Source organism: Miniopterus schreibersii, assembly GCF_964146895.1.
Source record: "Miniopterus schreibersii genome assembly, chromosome: 9".
NCBI classification, from domain to species: domain Eukaryota; kingdom Metazoa; phylum Chordata; class Mammalia; order Chiroptera; family Miniopteridae; genus Miniopterus; species Miniopterus schreibersii.
The window spans coordinates 7,100,089-7,120,472 of record NC_138118.1 but is presented as its reverse complement, the minus strand read 5'-3'; the positions used below and the strand labels follow the sequence as shown (position 1 = coordinate 7,120,472).

The 20,384-nt window shown below is 44.4% G+C and overlaps 2 protein-coding genes across 2 annotated transcripts; both read right to left on the bottom strand.

The window, feature by feature from the left end:
* Positions 1-1,886: 1,886 nt before the first annotated feature.
* Positions 1,887-7,759, bottom strand: LOC308562035 (putative inactive serine protease 58; the record flags this gene model as incomplete). The annotated part of the gene is made up of 5 exons (XM_081147720.1): positions 1,887-2,036; positions 2,116-2,255; positions 5,497-5,753; positions 5,980-6,118; positions 7,720-7,759. 5 exons carry the CDS (start codon positions 7,757-7,759, stop codon positions 1,887-1,889), a joined length of 726 nt encoding a protein of 241 aa, XP_081003846.1.
* Positions 7,760-11,691: 3,932 nt separating this feature from the next.
* LOC308562034 (putative inactive serine protease 58) lies at positions 11,692-17,699 on the bottom strand (the record flags this gene model as incomplete). The annotated part of the gene is made up of 5 exons (XM_081147719.1): positions 11,692-11,841; positions 12,285-12,421; positions 14,828-15,078; positions 16,620-16,776; positions 17,660-17,699. 5 exons carry the CDS (start codon positions 17,697-17,699, stop codon positions 11,692-11,694), a joined length of 735 nt encoding a protein of 244 aa, XP_081003845.1.
* Positions 17,700-20,384: the final 2,685 nt, after the last annotated feature.

The window sequence follows — 20,384 nt, the reverse complement described above, 5'->3', positions numbered from 1 at the left end:
TCTGACTCTGTCATTAACTTGGAGATGCTCTGCAGTATTCCATCTTCTACTAGAAGCATAAATTAGAACAGAGGCAAATTAGGCCCTGAAGCTCCAAATAAGTTGCATAAGCAACTGCTCTGGGCCCATCTTTTCTCACTCCACACTTATGACCTCAGAGGTTTCTCCATTTATAGTTCACTGAGGGAGAAAAGGCTTCACCCCGTTTATGCGTGGTTCTGTTTAACATATTGGTACCAACTGTATTGTACTTCTGTGATATTAAAACCCCTCAGAGGGATGCCCTGAAGGAAAGACAAAAGAAATTTTCTCAGGAGACAGAAATTCAATCAATATATCTAGTTATTCTCTTTCTTGAGGTCAAAATGTATATGAATGTTTTGGGAGTGGCTAGTGCTCAGAAGGAAGCGTGATGGAGCGAATGAGGGCATGCCCTTTGGGAAAGAATTATGTAGTATGGATTCTCAGGGTCAGCTTGAGAAGGAGAATAATTGTATCCGGTGAGAATTCTCACCAAAATGCTCTCACTTAGGAAGACTTTAATAATCAGATAGACAAGCTGGCCAGCTCTAAAGTTCTTTCTCACTCTTCCAAGTGTTTGGTTTTTTTCAATGGCTTTTAAATAAACAAAACAATGGGACCAAAAAGAACATGTGCTGGAACTTGTTGCCAGTCTCACCTGGCTATCACCACTGCCGAAGACCCCATTTGCCGGCGTCAGGGACCAGCCTCAGCCCTGACCTGTTAGGTACCGCAGATATTCCACCAGCCAGGGGGTGGGAGGTGGGCCCCTTGAATTATGCAGGGGGTAGCTTTGTCCACACTGGAAATGACATATTCTAGATTCGGGTTTTCTCTCCCTTCCCGTTACCACTCCAAGCCCCACCATCCTTGAATTGACTGAGTGCCTTATGTAGTCCACATACACAAAAGAGTGATGTATTTTTCAACCAAGGAAGTCACCTTACAATGACAGTGGTCATACAGCAAGCCGAGGCCCATGGAATTCAGTGCCCTTAACACATGCTTCATCACCTAGACTCATCTGAACTTAAAGAAGACATCAGTACAACATATTGAAATCTTAGCACCATTTCAGGCTGGAAGCATCTCCGGAGCCTGAGGTGCTCGCCTACAAAAACCATGTTCCCCCTGAAGCTAAATTTCAGTTAATAGCTTACCTTACGGTGAAGCTCTCATAATTGCCCTAAATCCGTATACAAAACATAGCTTTTCAACAAGCTAGCTTCATTGATTTAGGGGTTCTAGAACCCTAGAGGAGACAAAATTTACTGCTATGATTTCTTATATCATAAACCCCGGTGAACTGTTGTGTTAACCTCTCATGGGGTCAAGTCCCTACAGGGAATCCTGCAAAGTGAACGACCGGAGTCTGCCTGGTGTCGCGGGCTGCATGGCCAAGGAGGAACAAGGGGCCCTCCCTCCCACGGTCTCCCCCTTGAACCCTGCCCCCTCCCCTGTGCTTCCAGAGCTCGCTCCCTGCCGGGCTTCCTTTCTCCAGTGGGCATGTGTAAGCAGCACATGTTTAAGTCAATGCAAGTGGTAGGGTTTTTGTCACCCTAAATGGTTATCGGGTGGCCTTTTTTTCCAATAAGTCAGTGATCCATTTGTGAGAGAGAACTTCACCCCCACTTCATAGACTTTAACTGCCTAAGGGGTATTGGGTTTGCCACCTTCACTGACAGGGGAAGAAGAAGGGTTATCACATAAAGTCCCAGGACAGGTATGGAGAAGTCACCTTCTCTGCCGGGCAGAAGTGACACAGGTGTGTGGGGTGCGGCGCAAGGAGTGGATTTAGATTTAATTGCGAGGCCGGACACGGGGCCGGGGTGTGTCCAGCGGTCCAGAGTTCCTCCCGAGGGAGCTCAGTTTTGCAGGATGGTGTCTTGGATCCAGGGCACGTAGTCGTAGATTTTGGTGTAGATGCCCACGTCGGCTCTCAGGATGCACCCGTCGGCAAAGGTGACGATGCCCTGGAGCACCCCGTCGCAGACGGCGGGGGCAGCTCTGACTTCCTGCGGGGAGGGGGGGCGGCTCATGGCTCTGGGCAAGGCCCAGGGACAGGGGGGCGGGGGGGGTGAGGAGCCACCTTACCTTGCAGGGCTGCCGTCGGCCGGGCACGATGCCCAGGCACAGCATGTGGCCCTTGACGCTGCGGGTCCTGTAGGCCTCGCTGCACGCGGCCGCGGAGATGACAGAGACGTTCACGCTCTGCGGGGAGTCGGGGTCCGAGGCTGCAGGAGAGGGAAGAAAAGCCCCTTAACACTGTCGGGCACCCCTTCTCTTCTCCTTTCCCTCTGCCTCGACGTATTTCTTCCCCTCCCAGCGGAAGGGAAACGAGGCCAAACACTGCGAGGAATCAGAGCTGGGCGGCCAGGGTGACAGGAAAGGAGCAGGTTGGCGATGTCACACGACACAAGTGCCTCCCTCCTTCCAAAACAGCTTAGACCCGCCGGGGTGACCTGTAAGCACGAGAGAGTCTGCAACGAAGCGAGGCAAGCTGAAGTGTCCTGGGAAGTGAAACATGCAAAGGGCCTGCGTGGAGATGGAATTTTCTTTCTTTATTTAGCTTTCGTGTTTATTATTTGTCTCGGATTTGAAAGTCATCGCCGACTCCGTTTTCATTTATCTATTGAAATATATTTGACTTGCAACGCTGGATGCCTTCAGTGTGTCCAACATGTTGATTGATTTGATGGATACTTTTATATAGTGTAATAGGATGGCCATGTTGCAGCAGTCGGCATCAATAGTGGCATAATTAGCATTTCTTTTGTGTGGCGAGGGAATAATTAAGTCTAGTCTCTTAGCAAGTTGGATTATAATATAATAGTTGTTTATATTCAGTGCTCTGTGCTTTGGAGCTCCAAGACTTATTTATCTACTAGTTGCAAGTTTGTACCCTTCAACTACAGGTCTACTTTTAGTTTAAAGGAATTTAGAGAGCTCTAAGCCTAGTTGTTCATTTGTCAGATTAAAAAATCTACTATCTGTTATTTAAAAAATTCCTCAAAAAGTGATTTCCTTCAACCCATAAAATGATAATTTAAAAGTGGGTCTCTTGATTTTTAAGTAAAGTTCTTTCCTTCATATCAATGGTTCACAAATACTACGGACTGCGCAGAACCATCACAAAGTTGTTTTCAACGCAACAAAATGAGAAAAACAAGAACAAAGTAATATTAATACATATGTTTGTTAGGTGTCCTTGCCAAGGATCCCTCGTTGGAAATAGGTAATTCATTTTGAGATTTTGTTTTTATTTTATTTTGTGGGAGTGTGTTTATTTGAGCGTCTTTATTTGGAAATGATATATTCGTTCTTGAAAAGAAAATGTTTGAGATTCTTTATTTTCCAGTCCAGCAATAATTGTTAGTTCAGCATTTCTTCTGGGAATACATTTTTTAAAAATATGTTTTTATTGATTTATTTTTTAGGGAGAGGTAGAGAGAGAGAAACATTGATCGGTTGCCCCCTGCATGCACCCTGACTGGGGATCCAGCCCTCAACCTGGGCATGTGCCGTGACCAGGAATCGAACCAGCGCCCTTTCAGTGCCTGGGCCGATGCTCAACCAACTGAGCCACACCAGCCGGGGCAGAGAATGCATTTTTTTAATTTAAAAAAAAATTTTCAATTACAGTTGACAATAAATATTATTTTGTACTAGTTTCAGGGGTCCATCATATTTTAAAAAAAATACTTACTTTGCTACTTCATGAACCAGATTAAAAAAAAAACACTGCATTTTTTTTAGTAAGTCATTGCTCTTTGGAAAACACAATGAATCCAACATACTGCTCACCAAAGAGATGTTTGCCTATTTTTGAAACTCAAATTGACTCTCAAAGGGCAAGAATTTCTACTTATCTAGAGGACATTATGATAAGTGAAATAAGTTAGACCCAGAAAGCCAAATACTGTATGATCTCACCTAAGTGCAGAATCTAAACATGGGAACAGAGGCTAGAACGGCAGTTGCTGGGGCTGTGGGGGGGCATATGGAGGTGTGTAGACCAAGGATCTAAAAGGGTGTAAACTTACAGGGACAAGTCGAGGAAGTTCTGGAGGTTTCATGCACAGCATGGTGGCTGTAGTGTGTAATATCATATTGTGTATTTGGAATTTTCATAGAGCATAGATCTTGAATGCTCTCACCACACACACACACACACACACACACACGCACAGTAAATATGAGATGATGCATAATTAACTTGATTGGGGCATCGCTTCACAATGTATAGATATATCAAAACATCGTGTTATACACCTTAAATATAGGCAGTGCTTATTTGCCTATTACATCTCAGTAAAGCTGAGGGAATAAGAATTTCTACTTTTTGATATATTTAAGAAAATGTGTCCCAGGGCCTGAAGGTGTTGGCTGAAGAGCAGTTAATAAGGTTTCTGTGATGGAAGCATTATTAGAATAATTGTAAAGCCACCTCTTGGCTTCTAAGAAAAAAGAGTAGAAGTGGGTGGATGGATATAATCTGACAGGTTTGTTGAAAATGACTCTTCTTCCATACCATGGTGTCTAGGGTATTTAGTGTACAATGTATATTAAATATACTCAAATAAGTTACTCATGAGTAAAATTCTATCAATAGTTTATCCTAAGGGACAATATTGTAGATCGGTTTTCCTTATAGTTAATCAGCTCCCCCCCCCCCCCCCCCCCCGCAGTATTCACTATCTTGATTCATAGCTACAGACGATTGATTAGAATTTGCATGGACATTTTGGAATGGGATGGGGGCAGACAGGCACAAAACTTAGACAAGAGAAAGCTGTCTTAATTTACTCAAAGATTTTTTTTTTTTTTTTATGGAATCTGAAAAATGTGACATAGAAGAAAGCTTAGTTAGAACATGTAGTTTGGCGGTTTCAAATTACATATAGGAGACTTCTACTCATAAAAATCATGAGAGTTTTCTGAATAAATGGGAGAATGTTCAGAATGTTATCAGTTCAAAATGTTTCAGAAACATTTTTCTGAAAGTTTTCATTACTTACCTGTATCGCAATCTTGCGTAAGGAAAGTCTGCCTGGGTAAGGGCACTATCATGAATACACCTTACGTTTAATACATGAATATTATTTCACGGTAGTTCAAGGCTTTAAGTTTCTTGATTGCCTGGAATAGTCTGAAAACATCTGACATAGTTTGTGCCACATTTTGGAGTTAAGAAAATTGAGGGTCCACGGTGAAGTGGCCCATTGTCATGTAGCATATTAGCAGAATACACGTCTTCTTTCCACTAACACCACTTCTATCGTATGTGAAAGGAGAAGTGATAGAAAGATAGTGGGGGGAAAGGCTTGAAGGACTCCCTCAGAGAGCTATAGGGAAAGGGGGTGAAAGAGGTGAATAAAGACGTCAGAAGAAAGAACTGGGGAGATCGCAGAAGCCAAGAGCAGAGAAGGGATAGAAGCATGTCCCATTCTGAGAGATGATATTGGAGTCACTCACAGATGTCACACAGGTTGTAGGCCCAGGTGGAGACGGTGCACATGGTGTCTTCAGTGGCAGGTGCTTCGGGTAAGCTGACCACTTTCACATAGTCTTTGACAATAATGTATTTTTCCAACTTGATCAACATTAGGTTGTTCTCAATAGAAGTGATCAAGAAGTCGGGATGATTAATCATCTTCACCAAGCCAACAACTTCTACATTTTGTTCAGTGACTTTTGATGGGTTTGTAATTCCCAGCATCACCTTGACATTCCTGGAACAATATGGGTGTTCTTGAGAGGAGTTAACAGAGATGGCCTATCCATCCTTCTGGGCCTTTGTTAGCTCCTCCCACAGACTTATTTCTCTACTACTGAACACCCCAGAGGGCCTCCCTAATCCCATGTGATTAATGAGCGGTGGTCCCAGGCGGGAGTCTGGGTCTGTGCCCAGCCTGAGAACCCCAAACATAGATTGGGCATTGGGGGCTTATTACTCACAGTAAGTTGCAGCTCGCAGCTGTAATCACCCACAGGGGGTGGATCAGGACTCCAATGCAGGGGAAGTAATCAGATTTCAGGTAGACCATGTATGGGGGACTAGTGCCATGTGGGTAATCTGGGTCATAGGCCAAAACACCTGGAAAGAGAAACATAGAAAGGAAATTCTGAGATTTGTTTTCAGGGCTCACTTGAAAAAACAAAGGAAAATTATTTAATAGACCCAAGTTTCCCCGACCCTTCTCTCCAGCACCTTTAACTATGAGCTGAATTTTGTTGTAAAATAATAGGAACATATTTATTTCGAAAGATAAAAGGTGTTTTTCTTTTTAGTTGTCAACAGATGTTCTTCTAGTGAAAACACAAGCTTTCTCAAAGACCGTCCACAATTCAGTTAAATAAACTCATGAAGAACTTAACTATTTCATCATTTTTAGAACGTTTTGACCAACTTCCTCCCATCCTTCTAACAACAATGCAAGGCAGAATGATCTAAGTCTATTTAAAGAGCAGACCAAGCACTAACAGAGTCGAAGGAGGGGAAATCATCCATTCATTCAACAAGCGAACATTGAGTGCCTGGGGGTGCCAGGCTCTTTGAGGTGCTTGGGTCATAGAGTGAACAAAACAGAGAAATATCCTTTCTCTCAGACATTCTGATGAGTGGAGACAGTCAATAATAACAAACACAATACAGAAGGAAATGAGACAGCAAGTTAGATGGTGATTAGTGCTTTGGGAAAAAAAAAGTAGAACAGGGAAAGGGGAAGGAAGGAAGTAGCAGAGGCGTGTGTGTGTGTGTGTGTGTGTGTGTGTTGGGGGCACTGTGCAGCATTGCACCAGTATCAGGGTAGATCTCCTGGGTGTGAGAGATGAACAGTGAAGTGAAGCTGAGGGAGGGGATTTCAGGCAGAGGAAACATCTGGGGAAAGTTCTAGTGCCTGTCTGAGAAACATCAGAGAGGCCATGCGCTGGCATGGGGAGTGAGGAGGAGAGCAGGGGGAGGAGGCCGCGGAGGCGAGGCAGAGCTTGGTAGGGTGTCGTAAGCGTGTGGACGGGCCTCTGAGTGAAACTGGGTATGTGATGGGTGATAAGGGAGTGATGATGATTTCCTTACGGAGAAGTATTTAGTGTAGGAGTATAAAGCAGAGAGGCCTGTTGGGCGAATCATTTGATAATCCAGGCAAGAGATGGTGGCTTGGACCATGGTGAGCAGTGGAGGTGGTGAGATGAGACTGGATCCGGGATTTGTTTAGAAGACGGAGTCACCACAATTTTCCAAACGATTGAGTGTGGTGTGTGAGAGAAAGGGAATTCCTGATTGCCTTCAAGGTTTTTGCCTGAATAGCTGGAACCATGCCCAGACAGGACCCAAACCCTTGAATGCTCTTGGACCCCTGCTTTCAACCTCTGCCTCCACTTCCCATTGTCTCAGACCAAAATCAATCCTGTTTTACACAGGCCCAAGGCCAGCTCTCAGTCTTCCTCAGGAGCAGGCCTGGTATTAGGGTTCCAATATCCGTGCCTCCCCCCAAAAGCATACCCCGGTCAACCTGAGGCGAGGCAGACAGACAGTGCCCCAGGAGGGAACCTGGTGGGGACGGTGGCCGCGGTGAGGGAGAGAATCCAGCCTACGCTTGTAGTCTGGAACGTTGTTCCTGTCTTTATCCACATTTCATGTCTCCCCCCACCCCCCAGGATTTATCTTTGGCAAATAAATAAAAACGCGCAGACACTCACAAGGCAGGTTCAAGATCACCCAGGAGAGAATGAACTTCATAATGATGCCAAAAGCCTTTTCAAAGTGAGGTTTAGCTCAGAGTCTCTGGAGAGGAAGAAGAGGCGAGAGAGAGTGAAAGACTACATTAGATAAGGCAGGAAGGGGCTCTAGGCTTGGAAAAAATGATCATCTGAATTCTTCCAGTGGCAGGATTTCGTTCCAGAAGAGGCGTTTTATCAGTCAGAGCAGGTGGCCGTACCAAGTGTCACAAGGACAAGGAACGGGATCGGGTAGGCACCAGGCCAGTGTTTTGCTCTCGATCAGATTAAAAAGTACCTGATCTGAGAGATGTTGAAGCTCATAGCATGCTTCTCTCCGGTGCCTGTTAGTGAAACTCTGCGATCGTGTCCCTTCCTGAACTACAGGCAGGTAAGGGCCCCACCCATCTATGTGATGCTGGCCCCTTTTTATGTGCCATTGACGTTCATCTCCAGTGGCTACAACCCAGCGCTCCTGTGCTGACCTCCACCCCTCTGCCTGACACTAAGCACCTCCTCAAGATGTGTTAGCACTTTCCTTCATGTCACTACTCGCCCATTTATTTATTCAACCAGCTAGCCCATGATTTATATTATGCTTCTGACTGGTGCTAGGCCCTGTGCTTGCTGTTGAGTTTGCCTAAATGTGAAGATACTTTCTCCTTTCAAAGGGCGTATAGCCTAGAGGAGTGATACGGACAATAACAGGCAATTACAAAGTATTCAGAGCTAAAAATCTAGTATACCACTGTCTAGGTGGGGATATTTGCAAAACACATGTCCATCAAATCATTTGTGTTCAAGACATGCAAGGAAATCTTGGAACTCAACAGGAAGGAAACAACCCAGTTAAAAAGTGGGCCAAAGACCTGAACAGACACCTAACCAAATGTCTGCTCAGGTTGCCATAACAAAATACCACAACGGGGTGACTTAAACAACAGACATTTCTTTTCTCACAGTTCTGGAGACTAGAGGTACATGACTAAGTTGCCAGCAAATTCAGTGTCTGGTGAGAGCTCTCTTCCTGGCTTGTGGACAGAAGCCTTTTCGATGTGTCCTCTCATGACCTTTCTTCTGTATGTAAGCTCAGAGGGAGAAAGAATCATCTCTCTGTTGTTTCTTGTCATAAGGACACTAATCCTATCAGATCAGCGCCCCACCCTTATGACATCATTTCACCTTAATTAGTTCCTGTAGCCCCTATCTCCAAAAACAGTCACAGACGGGGTTTGGGGTTTCAGCAATAAATGTGCAGAAGTCTTACTGTTTAGGAGACAAAGAGCCAATAAATTCATTATTTAACAAAATTTGGGAAGGCACAGTTCAGTCCATAATGAAAAAGAAGATATACAGATGGCAAACAGCAATGAAAATATTCTCAACATGTCGTTAGGGAATTACAAGTTACTACCACATACCTAGTAGAAGGGCTGAAATTCAAAATACTGAAAACGCCAAATGTTGGCAAGAATGTGGAGCAGGAGGAACCCTCATTCATTGCTGGGGGAGTGCAAAATGGTGCAAACACTTTAGTTGACAGCTTGGCAGCTTCAAACCTTGGAAGCCACCAAGAGGTCCTTAAATAAGTAAATGAATAAACAATGTGTGGTATGTTTGTACAATGGAATATTTATTTAGTGATTCTTTAGAAAATGAGCTATCAAGTGCTGAAAGACATAAATGCATATTACTAAGTGATAGAAACCAGTCTGAAAATATATCTTGTGTGATTCCAATTTATGACATTTTGGAAAGGCCAAATAGAGAGACAGTATAAATATCAATGATTGTCAGAGTTTGAGGAGAAAGTTATTCTGTATGATACTCTAATTGTGGATTATGACACTATGCTTTTATCAAAACCCATAGCAATATATAACATAAAGAGCAAACCCTAATGTAAACTATGGACTTCAGCTAATAATAATGTATCAATATTGATTTATCAGTTGTTTTGCACCAATGCAAGATGTTAATAAAAATATAGGTTGCTCAATGGTAGAATTCAGGTGGTAGGTATACAGGTAAACACTGTAAAATTCTTTCAGCTTTGTCGTATGTGTAAAATTTTTCATAATAAAATTTGGGAGAAAAAAGAATTTTAAATGGAGGTAATAGACACCTTGGTGCACAGAGCTAAGGACACTTCTTTAGTCTACAGTGTGTCTAAGAAAGGAGTACCCAGAAGTTACGCTTTACCTGGGGCTTAGAGAAAGGGAAGGAGCCTGTCTGGCATGAAGAGAAAGGAAAAAAGAATTTAAAAAGAAAGGCTTTTGAAAGGCACGAACATGTGAAATAACATGGCGTGTTTGTGGGACTATGAGTATTATATAGGGGATGTGTTAGGAGCTGGGTGGAGAGACAAGCAGGGATTCAAGCCTGAAAAGCCTTATCATGTAGGCCTTGCATATTTTAGACTTGCAGAAGTCTTTACTATTTAGGAAATAAGGAGCCAATAAATTCATTATTTAACAGAATTCTATTGAAGGCCCATGTTTACGCCCTGCATAATCCTCAGCTGCTTCCCCTTGGGTGGAACCTGTGGCTTACTTCGAACTACTAGACTATGATGGAAATGATGGGATGTCAGCCCCATGGTTATATTTATATATATGTGTGTCACTCTCATAGGATGGATCTCCAGACCTCTTCATTCTTTGCAGTGTCTTTCTCCAATGGCATTATTCCCTACCTCCCCACCTCACTGATCTCTGTCTCTCCTTGCCCATGTCACCTGGCCCTCCCCTACATGGAACTCCACGGCCTCTCATAGGTCACTCTTGTGTTACTCAGAATTCTGCGTTTTTAGGTATGTTGGTCAATGGGTCTGGGATGCTGTCCATCTCCCCACCATATGCCAGTGTGAGAGAAAGATTAAGCACCCATCAGAACTCTTCCTAATAGAACTAAACTCGACCGAAGCCTGAGGCTGATACCCACAAATATAGGCCTCCCTGGCTGTCATTGCCCAGACATCATCTGAGACCCAGAGCTTTGTCTTGAGATGTCCTCTAGAAATGACGGCATCCATGTCCTTCAGGAATGCCAAAAATATCATGCCCCATCTCTAATTCATGACCATGCTCCTGATCCTTTATAGATGAAAGAATTGGTTCTGTTTATATTATCTTTGAGAACCACCACCTACCCAGTTGCCGAAGTCAGAAACTTGGGCGTTAACCCATACATGTCCTTCTTTCTTCTTTTTTCTACTCACAGTCAATACATCTACAGATGTATTGTACAGATGCAGCTTCCCTAGTCTCCCCCAATTCAGAAACTTGATGATATTCTCTCTAATTTGGAGGCATTAATGGCACCCCCTCTGATACCTACAAGATAAAAATCTGAATCATTTTACCCAAGAGGTCCGGCCTTTCACAAACATTTTCTCACCTACAAAAAACAATCTTTTATCACGTTCTCTCTCCATTTTGTCTCTGGTATTCCTTATTCACATAGATTTTCCAATACATGCCACATTTTTATGCTTTGCTGACTTTTATTTAACGATACCCTCAGTTTTCCAATGTTGTCTCCTAATGTATCTGTCTCTTTGGTGACACCTCCCCTGACATGGTTTTTATTCTATGCTCTCACAAAACTTTATTGCTTATCTCCATTATGGCAATTGTCACAAAGTATTTTAATTGGCCGATTGATGGCAAAGACTGTCATATTCACTCAGGTACCCCTAGCATATGTAGTGCCTGCTGAGTAGCCGACGATTCCATAATTTTTGAATGAATGAACAAACGATGGGGGTGTTGCTAAATTTCTCATTGTTTTCACAAGAGGTCAGGGACCACAGCATGAGTTCTTAATGCCATTTTTAATTGAATTTTTAAAAATTTGGATTCTGTTCAAGAGCAAGAAAGGTCAAGAGAGTTGGGGATCCAGTGTAGAAGTCATAAAGATGTTGCACTGAGGGGATGGAGGAACAGAGGAGCCTCATTGCCTGTTCATGGTTTTTAGGATCCATCTTGCATAGGGATGAATTTCTGTGAAGAATCCTTGACTGCCCAGGGTGACACTTCCTTTTGCCCAGGACAAGATTCCATGCAACCTCCCACCACAGATGGCTGGAGCAGCTGAAACTTCCTGCCAGGGAGAGAGATGGGAAGTCAATGTTACTTTGTCCTGATGGAAGAAGAATAAATCCCAAGAAGTTGCACATTATAGTAGCAGGGCCATTTAGGGGGACTAGACTCAGTTTTCTTGAGAGGTAGCAACCCTCTCGTAACATCCACATAGGTCTCACCTCTCTTGGGTCAAGCTTGGCCCAACCTGAGAGCAAGCAGGTGAAGAAGGGAGACCAATGGTTCTACCCAGAATCTCTCCCACTCTAAAAGAGGGGAAGGGGAATTCATGGCAAACCCAAGACTGAGTAGGGGGGAAGGGGGAACTCATGACAAACCCAGAGACTGAGTGGGGAGAGGAGGGGGACTTCAGGCCTTTTGGATGAGTACCATTTGACTTCTCACAATCACCTCTCCTTGTCATGGACCCCTTGCTATCTTCCTGTCTGGGGAAAGGAAAGATACCTTAACTTCAGTTAGGGTGCTCAGAGGTTGCCCCATACACATGATGTTGACTTTGGTTTTTTTGTTTAGTATAGACATGCACTTAAGGGAGGGAAGGGCATGTTGATTTGTCCAAGTCAGGATGTCAGCATCACTCACTGTGGGAAAGAGAAGAGACATGAAGACCAGGGTTACTCGCCTTATCACATATACTCTTGTGATCAGCCCCAATTTTGTAAATGCATTAATCCCTGAGAATATTCATTGCCGGCAGTGAGCATTCCATCTTTCTCTGGATTCCTCGTTCAGTGTCTGTGTCAGAGTATTCCTTGTTTAATGCTCTGTGGATTCAGAGCATTAAGCCCTCCTTACATGAGGCATCAGACATCAGACATCAGGTCTGTGGTTCTCTCTCTACCGTGTGTAAGTTAGAAACCTTTGAAAACCTTTGAAAATTACGAATGACCATGAGAAGAGACAGATGTAAAGCCTTTGTCTCCAAGAATTCTTTCTTTTTGGCACTACTTCATCTTCTTTAAATTTAGTCATAAAAGAAGAAAACTACTTTTAATATGTTTAAAACTGTTTTTTTAATGTTTACTTATAAATGGATTATTTGTGTGTGTGTATATGCATAAATATACATGCATATTTCCCCCTAAGTAGCTATATTCATTTCCATTATAGCAATTGTTACTATCCTGTTACCCTCAGGATGTAAGGATTCTAGCCAAGATATTGTATAATTTTAATCTTTGGTAGTGAAAAGCAAGGAGAAAACAAAAACCTGACCAGAGACTGTTCAAGCTAAGCTTAGAATTACTTATACAGCAGGATTTTTCTCATGGAGTGTATCCAATCTAATGTCCTAAAGCAGATTAGATCAGAAAGCGTCAGGTCAGAAAAGAGGAGTTGTGTTCAGTTTTAACTTTTTATGGGACTTGAATTGCAATACATAGAACAAGCTAAAGTAATCTTGTTGCTTGAAATAAGGAATTCCTAATAGCTCTTGGGAGCTTTGCACCAGAGAGCTTATAGAATTAGTTTGTCACTGAGATCCTGACCTGCAGAGCCTATGTGATAAAACCCTTGTATAGTTTTGTTTTGTTTTCAAATGGTATGTAATGAATTAGTTTTGTAAACTGTCAGGCAATTACTTTGAATAGGACTTATCGATCAAAGAGAAAAATCACAAATCTTTGATTTGTTCAGAAATTATATGCACTTAGATTCCCAGGAATGTTGCTTCTGAATTGAAAATGAAGTTGCCAAATACAAAAAATATAGAAGTTTCCACTTTTTTTTTTTTTTTACAAAACAGATGGACTGTTCTGTAGCCACCACTGGGGTTTAAACCTGATTAATATCCATGACAACTTGCCTCAGTGGACACAGCTTTGGCAAGTCAATCATTCAATGCCACTTCTTAAAATCAGCCAATCAGACTCCCCTCCAAACAACATGCCTGAGTGCCAACCAATCAACAACCTCACCCAAGTAACCACGCCTCTACAGATGATGTCAACTTTCTTTAGCCTCTGAAAGTCCTCCAGTCCATTCACAAAGCTTCCCACAAACCCCATAAAGCCCAGCACTCTGCCCTGCTCAGCATCACTCTTCCTTATTATAATAAGCCATGAATTCAGCTTTATCATTTCATTTTAGATCTCGAATGTTGGTTCCATCACCCTTTGACAATACCCAAAGAGAACATAATGGTTATTAGCAGCCACCTGATGTGAAGGCCACCAAAGACCAACGAATGTGTAAGAAAGCAACTATTTTCATAAAATGCCCTTGGTAAGACGTGATCTTGCAGAGACCAGATCTTCTCTGCTCATCCCAATTAGAGCTCAGAGGGTCAAGGGGTGTGTGCCTGCAACATGGGTTGTGGCCATGTTTTCAACGCGTGTCAGGCCAGAGACACACCCAGAGCATGTCATAATAATCAGCTCCTATGACCTCTTCTAGTCTCCGCCCTAAGTGGGAACTATTGGATGGAGCAGTAGGTGTAAGAGCAGCCCTCTCTTTCTGGAAACGGCTCTGGTGACGGGAGAGATGGCTCCCCCAACCACCTTCTTATCTCTTGGGGTCCCACTTGAGTGAATCACCATCAGCATAGGTTGGGTGTCTGTGGTCTGGGGTGGGAAGCATCCTCCCTTGCTTCCCTGTATCACATTTTCTTTTGGTTTCCCCGCTGCTGTCCATTAATTGCTTGGTGGACCTTCTGTAGCTGTCCATGAGGCAGAAAGCCACCGTCTCAAGAGGTGCCTTGATATTGTCTTTAGAGTGAGATACTCACCCACCTTTATTTAAATTCTGTTCCTGGTACTCTGATCTTGGTTCTAGACATGGAACAATAACTGCCTGCTTCATTTGTTGGTTTCCCATTGGCTGCCCTATATCAATCTCTTTGAATTTTTTCTTTTGGCCTCTAATCCTGGTATTATGAGGTCCTGAAGGCAATCACTCTAGGGTCAAGAACATGACCTCATATCCCCTATTTCCTTCAACTATATTCCTCCATGTTTTTCCCAGCTTGAAAGACACAGTGAGACACTTACGGTTTTTATAGTCACTCCACATCCAGGTTGGGATAAAGCAGGAATCATTAAACGCTATGGGCTCCATCGCTATGGCTATGGTCCCCACGTGGGTGTGGAGCGCGGCAGCCTTGGACAGTTTCACCATCATCAGGTCATGTTCCAGAGTGTGCGCGTTGAATTCAGGGTAGGGCAGCGCCAGTGAGTTATTCCGTGTCTGCTCTTTCTTATTTTTGATGGTGGGTTGATGAACTCCCAGCCGAATTTCAGTGCTTTGGAAGAAAGAGGGCAGGGAGATGGAGAAGAACAGGGTGACGGAATGTCAGGACTGCAAAGAGCGTCAGAGGTGACTTTCTACAACCTTAACTTTACCTCTTAGACCTGAGAACTAAAGTGACCTGCCTTGGTCTGTAAAGTAGTAATAACAATAGTTTGCAGGATTATTGTTTTAGAATCAATGTATATAAAAGTATACATATATATATATAAGCTGTATATATATAAAAACTGACATGGTATCTGCCACCTAGAACATACCTGTACAGCCTAGTTGTGATGATGGTGATGATTTGGACCATCTGAGTGATCAGGTGATAAAGATGACACCACAGTGCAGGATTGCACAGCATTTGGCCTCTACTACACTGTCTCAAGCAACTCTTGAAGAAGCACATTGCACCCTTCATTTCTAGATATTCTTAGGCCCTTCCCAGCTCTTCTTGGGCCCATATCATTGCATTTACCATGTGCTGCCTACATTGATCATAGGTTCACAAGACTCTTAGTCTGTGAGCACCCCCATTTCCCATTTTCCCATCTTACTTCCTAGACAGACTCAAACCCACTCACATCACCAGAAATCCAGTCATGCACCATATACAAGAGCCATCCCCTTCTAAAGACACTTCATGCATTAGAGGTGGCTGAGAAAAGAATCCCAGAGTTGCCAAGTCCAATTCTCAGAGGGGATGAACTGTCTTTATTTCCTTTGTATTTCTCAATGTGCAGAGCAGGGGTTTAATATATGTTTGAGTAAATTGTCTTAAGCAGGCGGCTGAGAGCTCTGACTTTGAAATGACCCTCCTATACCCCTGAAACTCTGACTAGGTCCCAATCACAAGAGATTCTGGGATTGACAGGGGACGGCATGCTTGTGCGGTGCCCTCTTGCCTTGCTCCTGCACCACCTGGCCTGCCTAGCTCCTGACCCTCCTCCTGTGAACATCCCCCCTCCTCATCACACTGAGCCAACTCTGGTCTCCCCAGTATCTTTACTACGTCAGGGACTCTACTCCCAGGGCTTTATTTACTTGGCCGCCTCCTCCTCATTCTGGGGTCTCATCTCTTCAAAGGGGCCTCGCCGGACCACCTAACTAAAGCAGATCTCTCGTTACACTCTTGTGTAGCGCAGTTTGCCACTCTTTTTATGTTTTCTTTTGGGCCCTTTGTTTCTTTTGGCTCACCTGCTCCACCAGGATGTAAGCTCCATGAGGGAAAATTTATTTGCATCCTGTTCCCTCGCAGTTTTCTCAGTGCATTAAGCAGTCCCTGGCATATAGTAAATGTCCAATAAATCCACTAAATAAAAGAATATTATTTAGTCTCCTTGGGGAGGAGTCTTCTGACATCTTTCTATCAACCTCCTCTTAAACCAACAAATGTGTATGATGTTGCCCGTTGGCAAGAAGATCCTCTCTCTTCCTGGGTGCCTCTAATTTCCTCAGGATGCCATTAAAACTGGCTGGGATGCCTCACCAGACCTGTTTTTGTTGAAATATATCCCTCCCTGCTTCCAAGAGCATAGGGATACTTACGGTAAGGGGCAGTGAGCAGCAGTCAAGACCCACTCAGGGTGAATGAGGGACCCCACACAGGGTTCCCGATCGGACTTCAGATAGGCCAGGTAGGGAACAGTAAAATCTTCTGGTAAGTTCACCTTTGTAACTGTGGGATCTTTGGCCAGAATGACCCCTAAAGAATCGATGGGGTCATAGGTGGAAAGAGAGACAAAGAAGTTGAGAGGCACTGGTTGGCTAGGGCAGTTTTTCCCAGCCTAAGGTTTTCAAAGATAATATCAAAGTCTTCATATTATGTTAAATATATTTTTTTTAAATGGGGGAGAATCAGGCATGTCACTCATGCTATACACCTTAAAGAAACTGACACATGTCCTTGCCAGGCATGGAAGTAAAAAAAATCAACATTCCCCGACTTTGCAGGTGAAAGGAGTGGGAAAGCTTGGGGCAGGGCCATGAGGCTTCCAGAGCCCCTGCCCGGCCCACCCTCCTTTCCTGTGCTCACGCCTCTGAAGTCCATCCGCCCGCATGAAGGGAAGACATGCTTTTCCTGTGGCTGTCCAGGAAGCAGGCAGTCTAGGTAATCCCACACTCAGGAGCAGGGCACTTATTAGTGACCTGCCCTAACATGCCCCCAGGCCTCAGAGGGCTTGAGGAGAGCGCTGATGGGCTGGGCTGTGCATCAAGAGTGGTTCCTAACCCTAGGTCTAATCCTAACCCTAACCATCCCCCTAACCCTAGCCCTCAACATAACCCTAACCCTAGGTCTAATCCTTACCCTAACCATCCTCCTAACCCTAGCCCTCAACATAACCCTAACCCTAGGTCTAATCCTTACCCTAACCATCCTCCTAACCCTAGCCCTCAACATAACCCTAAAAAAAAAAAAGAAAAGAAAAAAAAAAAAAGAGTGGTTCTTTTTGTTTCTTTCAATGATTAATTGAAGGAAATGCCCCCGACTTCCCATCTCTCCAGTCGTGGCTAGCCACTTCCCTTTCTGACCCTCCCCCAGCCCATCCCAGCTCTCCCGAGGGCGCCACAGGGGCCTAGACTCTCACCAGCGGCACTGAGGAGAGTGACGGTGAGCCAGTGCCTCATGGTGGCCGGCGGTCTCCCCGGGAGAAGACAAGTTGGATCGAACTGGAAGTAACCCCGATCTTCAGTCCAAGTGTCCCTGTCCGGAACAGCTGGGGAGGAACATTAATTGGGGCTGGGGGGAAAGCAAGGATCTGATAGTAGTCTTAACTCTTCTTTATCAAAATCCGTTTTAGAGGAGGAAAGCTAGAGCTGTCTCTGCTGCAGGTAAGAGAGAAAGGATCCGACCCAGTCAGGCCTTTGGTGCCTCTTCTCTGACCCTAGAAGTCTCAGGAGTCCTGAGGTGTCTGCTGACATTTACCTACCCCTCTGTGACATAACCCTTCTCTGTTGGCCCCTCCTCTCTTTGTGACTGCCAACCTCTCTCCCCGCCCTCACTTGTCACCTCCCCTTTTCCAGAGTCCCCCATAGAGCCATTCTCATAGACTAATCACATTTTGGGGTAAGGAACATATTGAATAGATCATTTCCCCCCTCATTTTAGAGATGAGGGAGCTGTGCCTCCTGAGAGATACACTCATACTTATACATCTTTTTGTCTTTATATGCGTATGTTAATTGGATACATTTCTAGAAGTTAAGTTGCTAGGGTAAAGAGCATACAGACTTTATATTTTTAAAAAAATATATATATATACACACACACATATACATATATATATATATATACATATATATAGTCTTAGAGAATAGAAGGGAGGGAGAGAAAGAGACAGAGACAGAGAATAGAAGGGAGGGAGAGAAAGAGACAGAGACAGAGACACAGAGAGGCAGACAGACAGAGAGAAACACTGACTGGTTGCCTCCCACACATGCCCTAACTGGGAATCAAACCTGCAACCTGGTGTGCCCTGACCGGGAATCGGATCTGCCACCTTTTTGTGTATGAGACAATGCCCTAACCAACTGAGCCGCACTGGCCAGGGCCAGACTTTATATTGAAATAGAAATTCACAAATTGTGAATAGTTTTTAAACAAGAGGTAGAAAGTGACAAGAAGTGCTGAAAAGAGACTTGTGGATGGCCTGAAAAAGGATTCGTGCTTTTCTCGCTATTCTTCGTTCTCTCTCTGACCTTCCATCTCTCGTATATCTCACTTATTTGGTCAAGGCTCTGAATCTTCCCTCTCCCTGAGGCGGGTAGGCGAGTAGGTGCGTGTTGATGGTGGGGATGAGGTGGGGTAGCTTTTAAGAGCCTTGAGTGCAAACCTCAGGAATTTGGACTTTATCCTAATGGCAGCAATAGGTGACATTAAGGGCTCAGGGCTGCTCCCTGCAAGTACACCATCCAGAGTTACAGAGGGATAGGAAATTTTAACTGGGGGATGTATCTTCCTATGCTCTCCTCCCCCAAGATTCCTGCTATGGACTGCATGTTGTGTCCCCCCAAAATTCATATGTTCAAGCCCTAACCGCAAAGGGATGGTATTAGGAGCTGGGGCCTTTGGGGGGTAATTAGGTTTAGATGAGGTCATGAGGGTGGAATCCCCATAATCAGGACAGTGTCCCTATAAGATGACACGAGAACTAGCTCCCCGAGCCATGTGAGGGTAAATGAGAGGGCACCTGTCTATGAGGACGCGGGCTCTTACCATTTCCAGCTGGCACTAGATCTTGGGCCTCCCAGCCTCCAGAACGGTGAGAAATTGTTTGCTGTCCGAGCCACCGTGTGTCTAGTTCTTTGGTGATAGCAGCCCAGGCCCATTAAGAGCTTCTCCTTCAGCTCCTCGCTGGGACCACAGACATTTTCCTCTTTGAAGCCCCAGTGTCCTACTCCAGTATTTCCATGCTCAGGCCCACTTGGGCCTTTTTCCTTGAGCCATACCAGATGTGCACAGAAATCACGTGTGGGGACTTGTAGTCCAAACCACCCTCTGATGACCCACAGAACAGCCTAGAGCTGGAGGAGGGCGTTGAAGAGCTAAAGCAGGTGGCCGAGCTGCCTTTTCAGACAGGCCCGAAGAGAACTACACTCCTCTGTGGCCAACACTTCATGACCTCTAAGTAATGGATCTATTTTCTGCAAATGTATCTGCATTTGCAGTTCTTTTTGCTTACAGTTCAAAATAGTACATAATTTGGGCTGGGGCTTGGGGGGCCCAGCGGTGGGAGAGGGCCAGCAGATTGTCTGTAGGCCTCACGGCTGCCCTGGCAATAAAATCCCAGTTGGAAAATAAGTGAGACCTTGGACAACTGGCGCATGGGTAGGTGAAACCTTGAATAGTGCAGGACATCCTTGATTTTTAAAACGTCCTCCTTCTAGAGATGTTGGTTTTCTAGCCTCACAGTCTCAGAGAGATCAGAGAGAAAAGGGAGAACACAGTGTAGAAGCAATAGCGGGGCTTGGGGAGTAAGGACCGACCGCCAGGGTGTCACCCCGGCTTTCCTGTGAACTAGTCGAGTGACTTCGGAAGTCGATTTCAGCTTTCTGCATTTTAGTGTCACTGTTTGAAATGTGGTGGTAACAGTGACCCCTAACGTTGTTCATCTTTGTATCCTCAGTGTCCTACACGGTCTGGCGTATAGTGGGTGATCGGTGGATTTATTTTGATTAGGTGAATAAATAACCAAATAGCCTTTCAAATCCCACCCTCCTAGAACAGTTCAATTGGACGTCCGCCCTCTTCCTCAGCAGCCAGTTCCAAGAGAAAGTTTCTGAATACCAAAGAAAGACAGTTTTTGGACATAG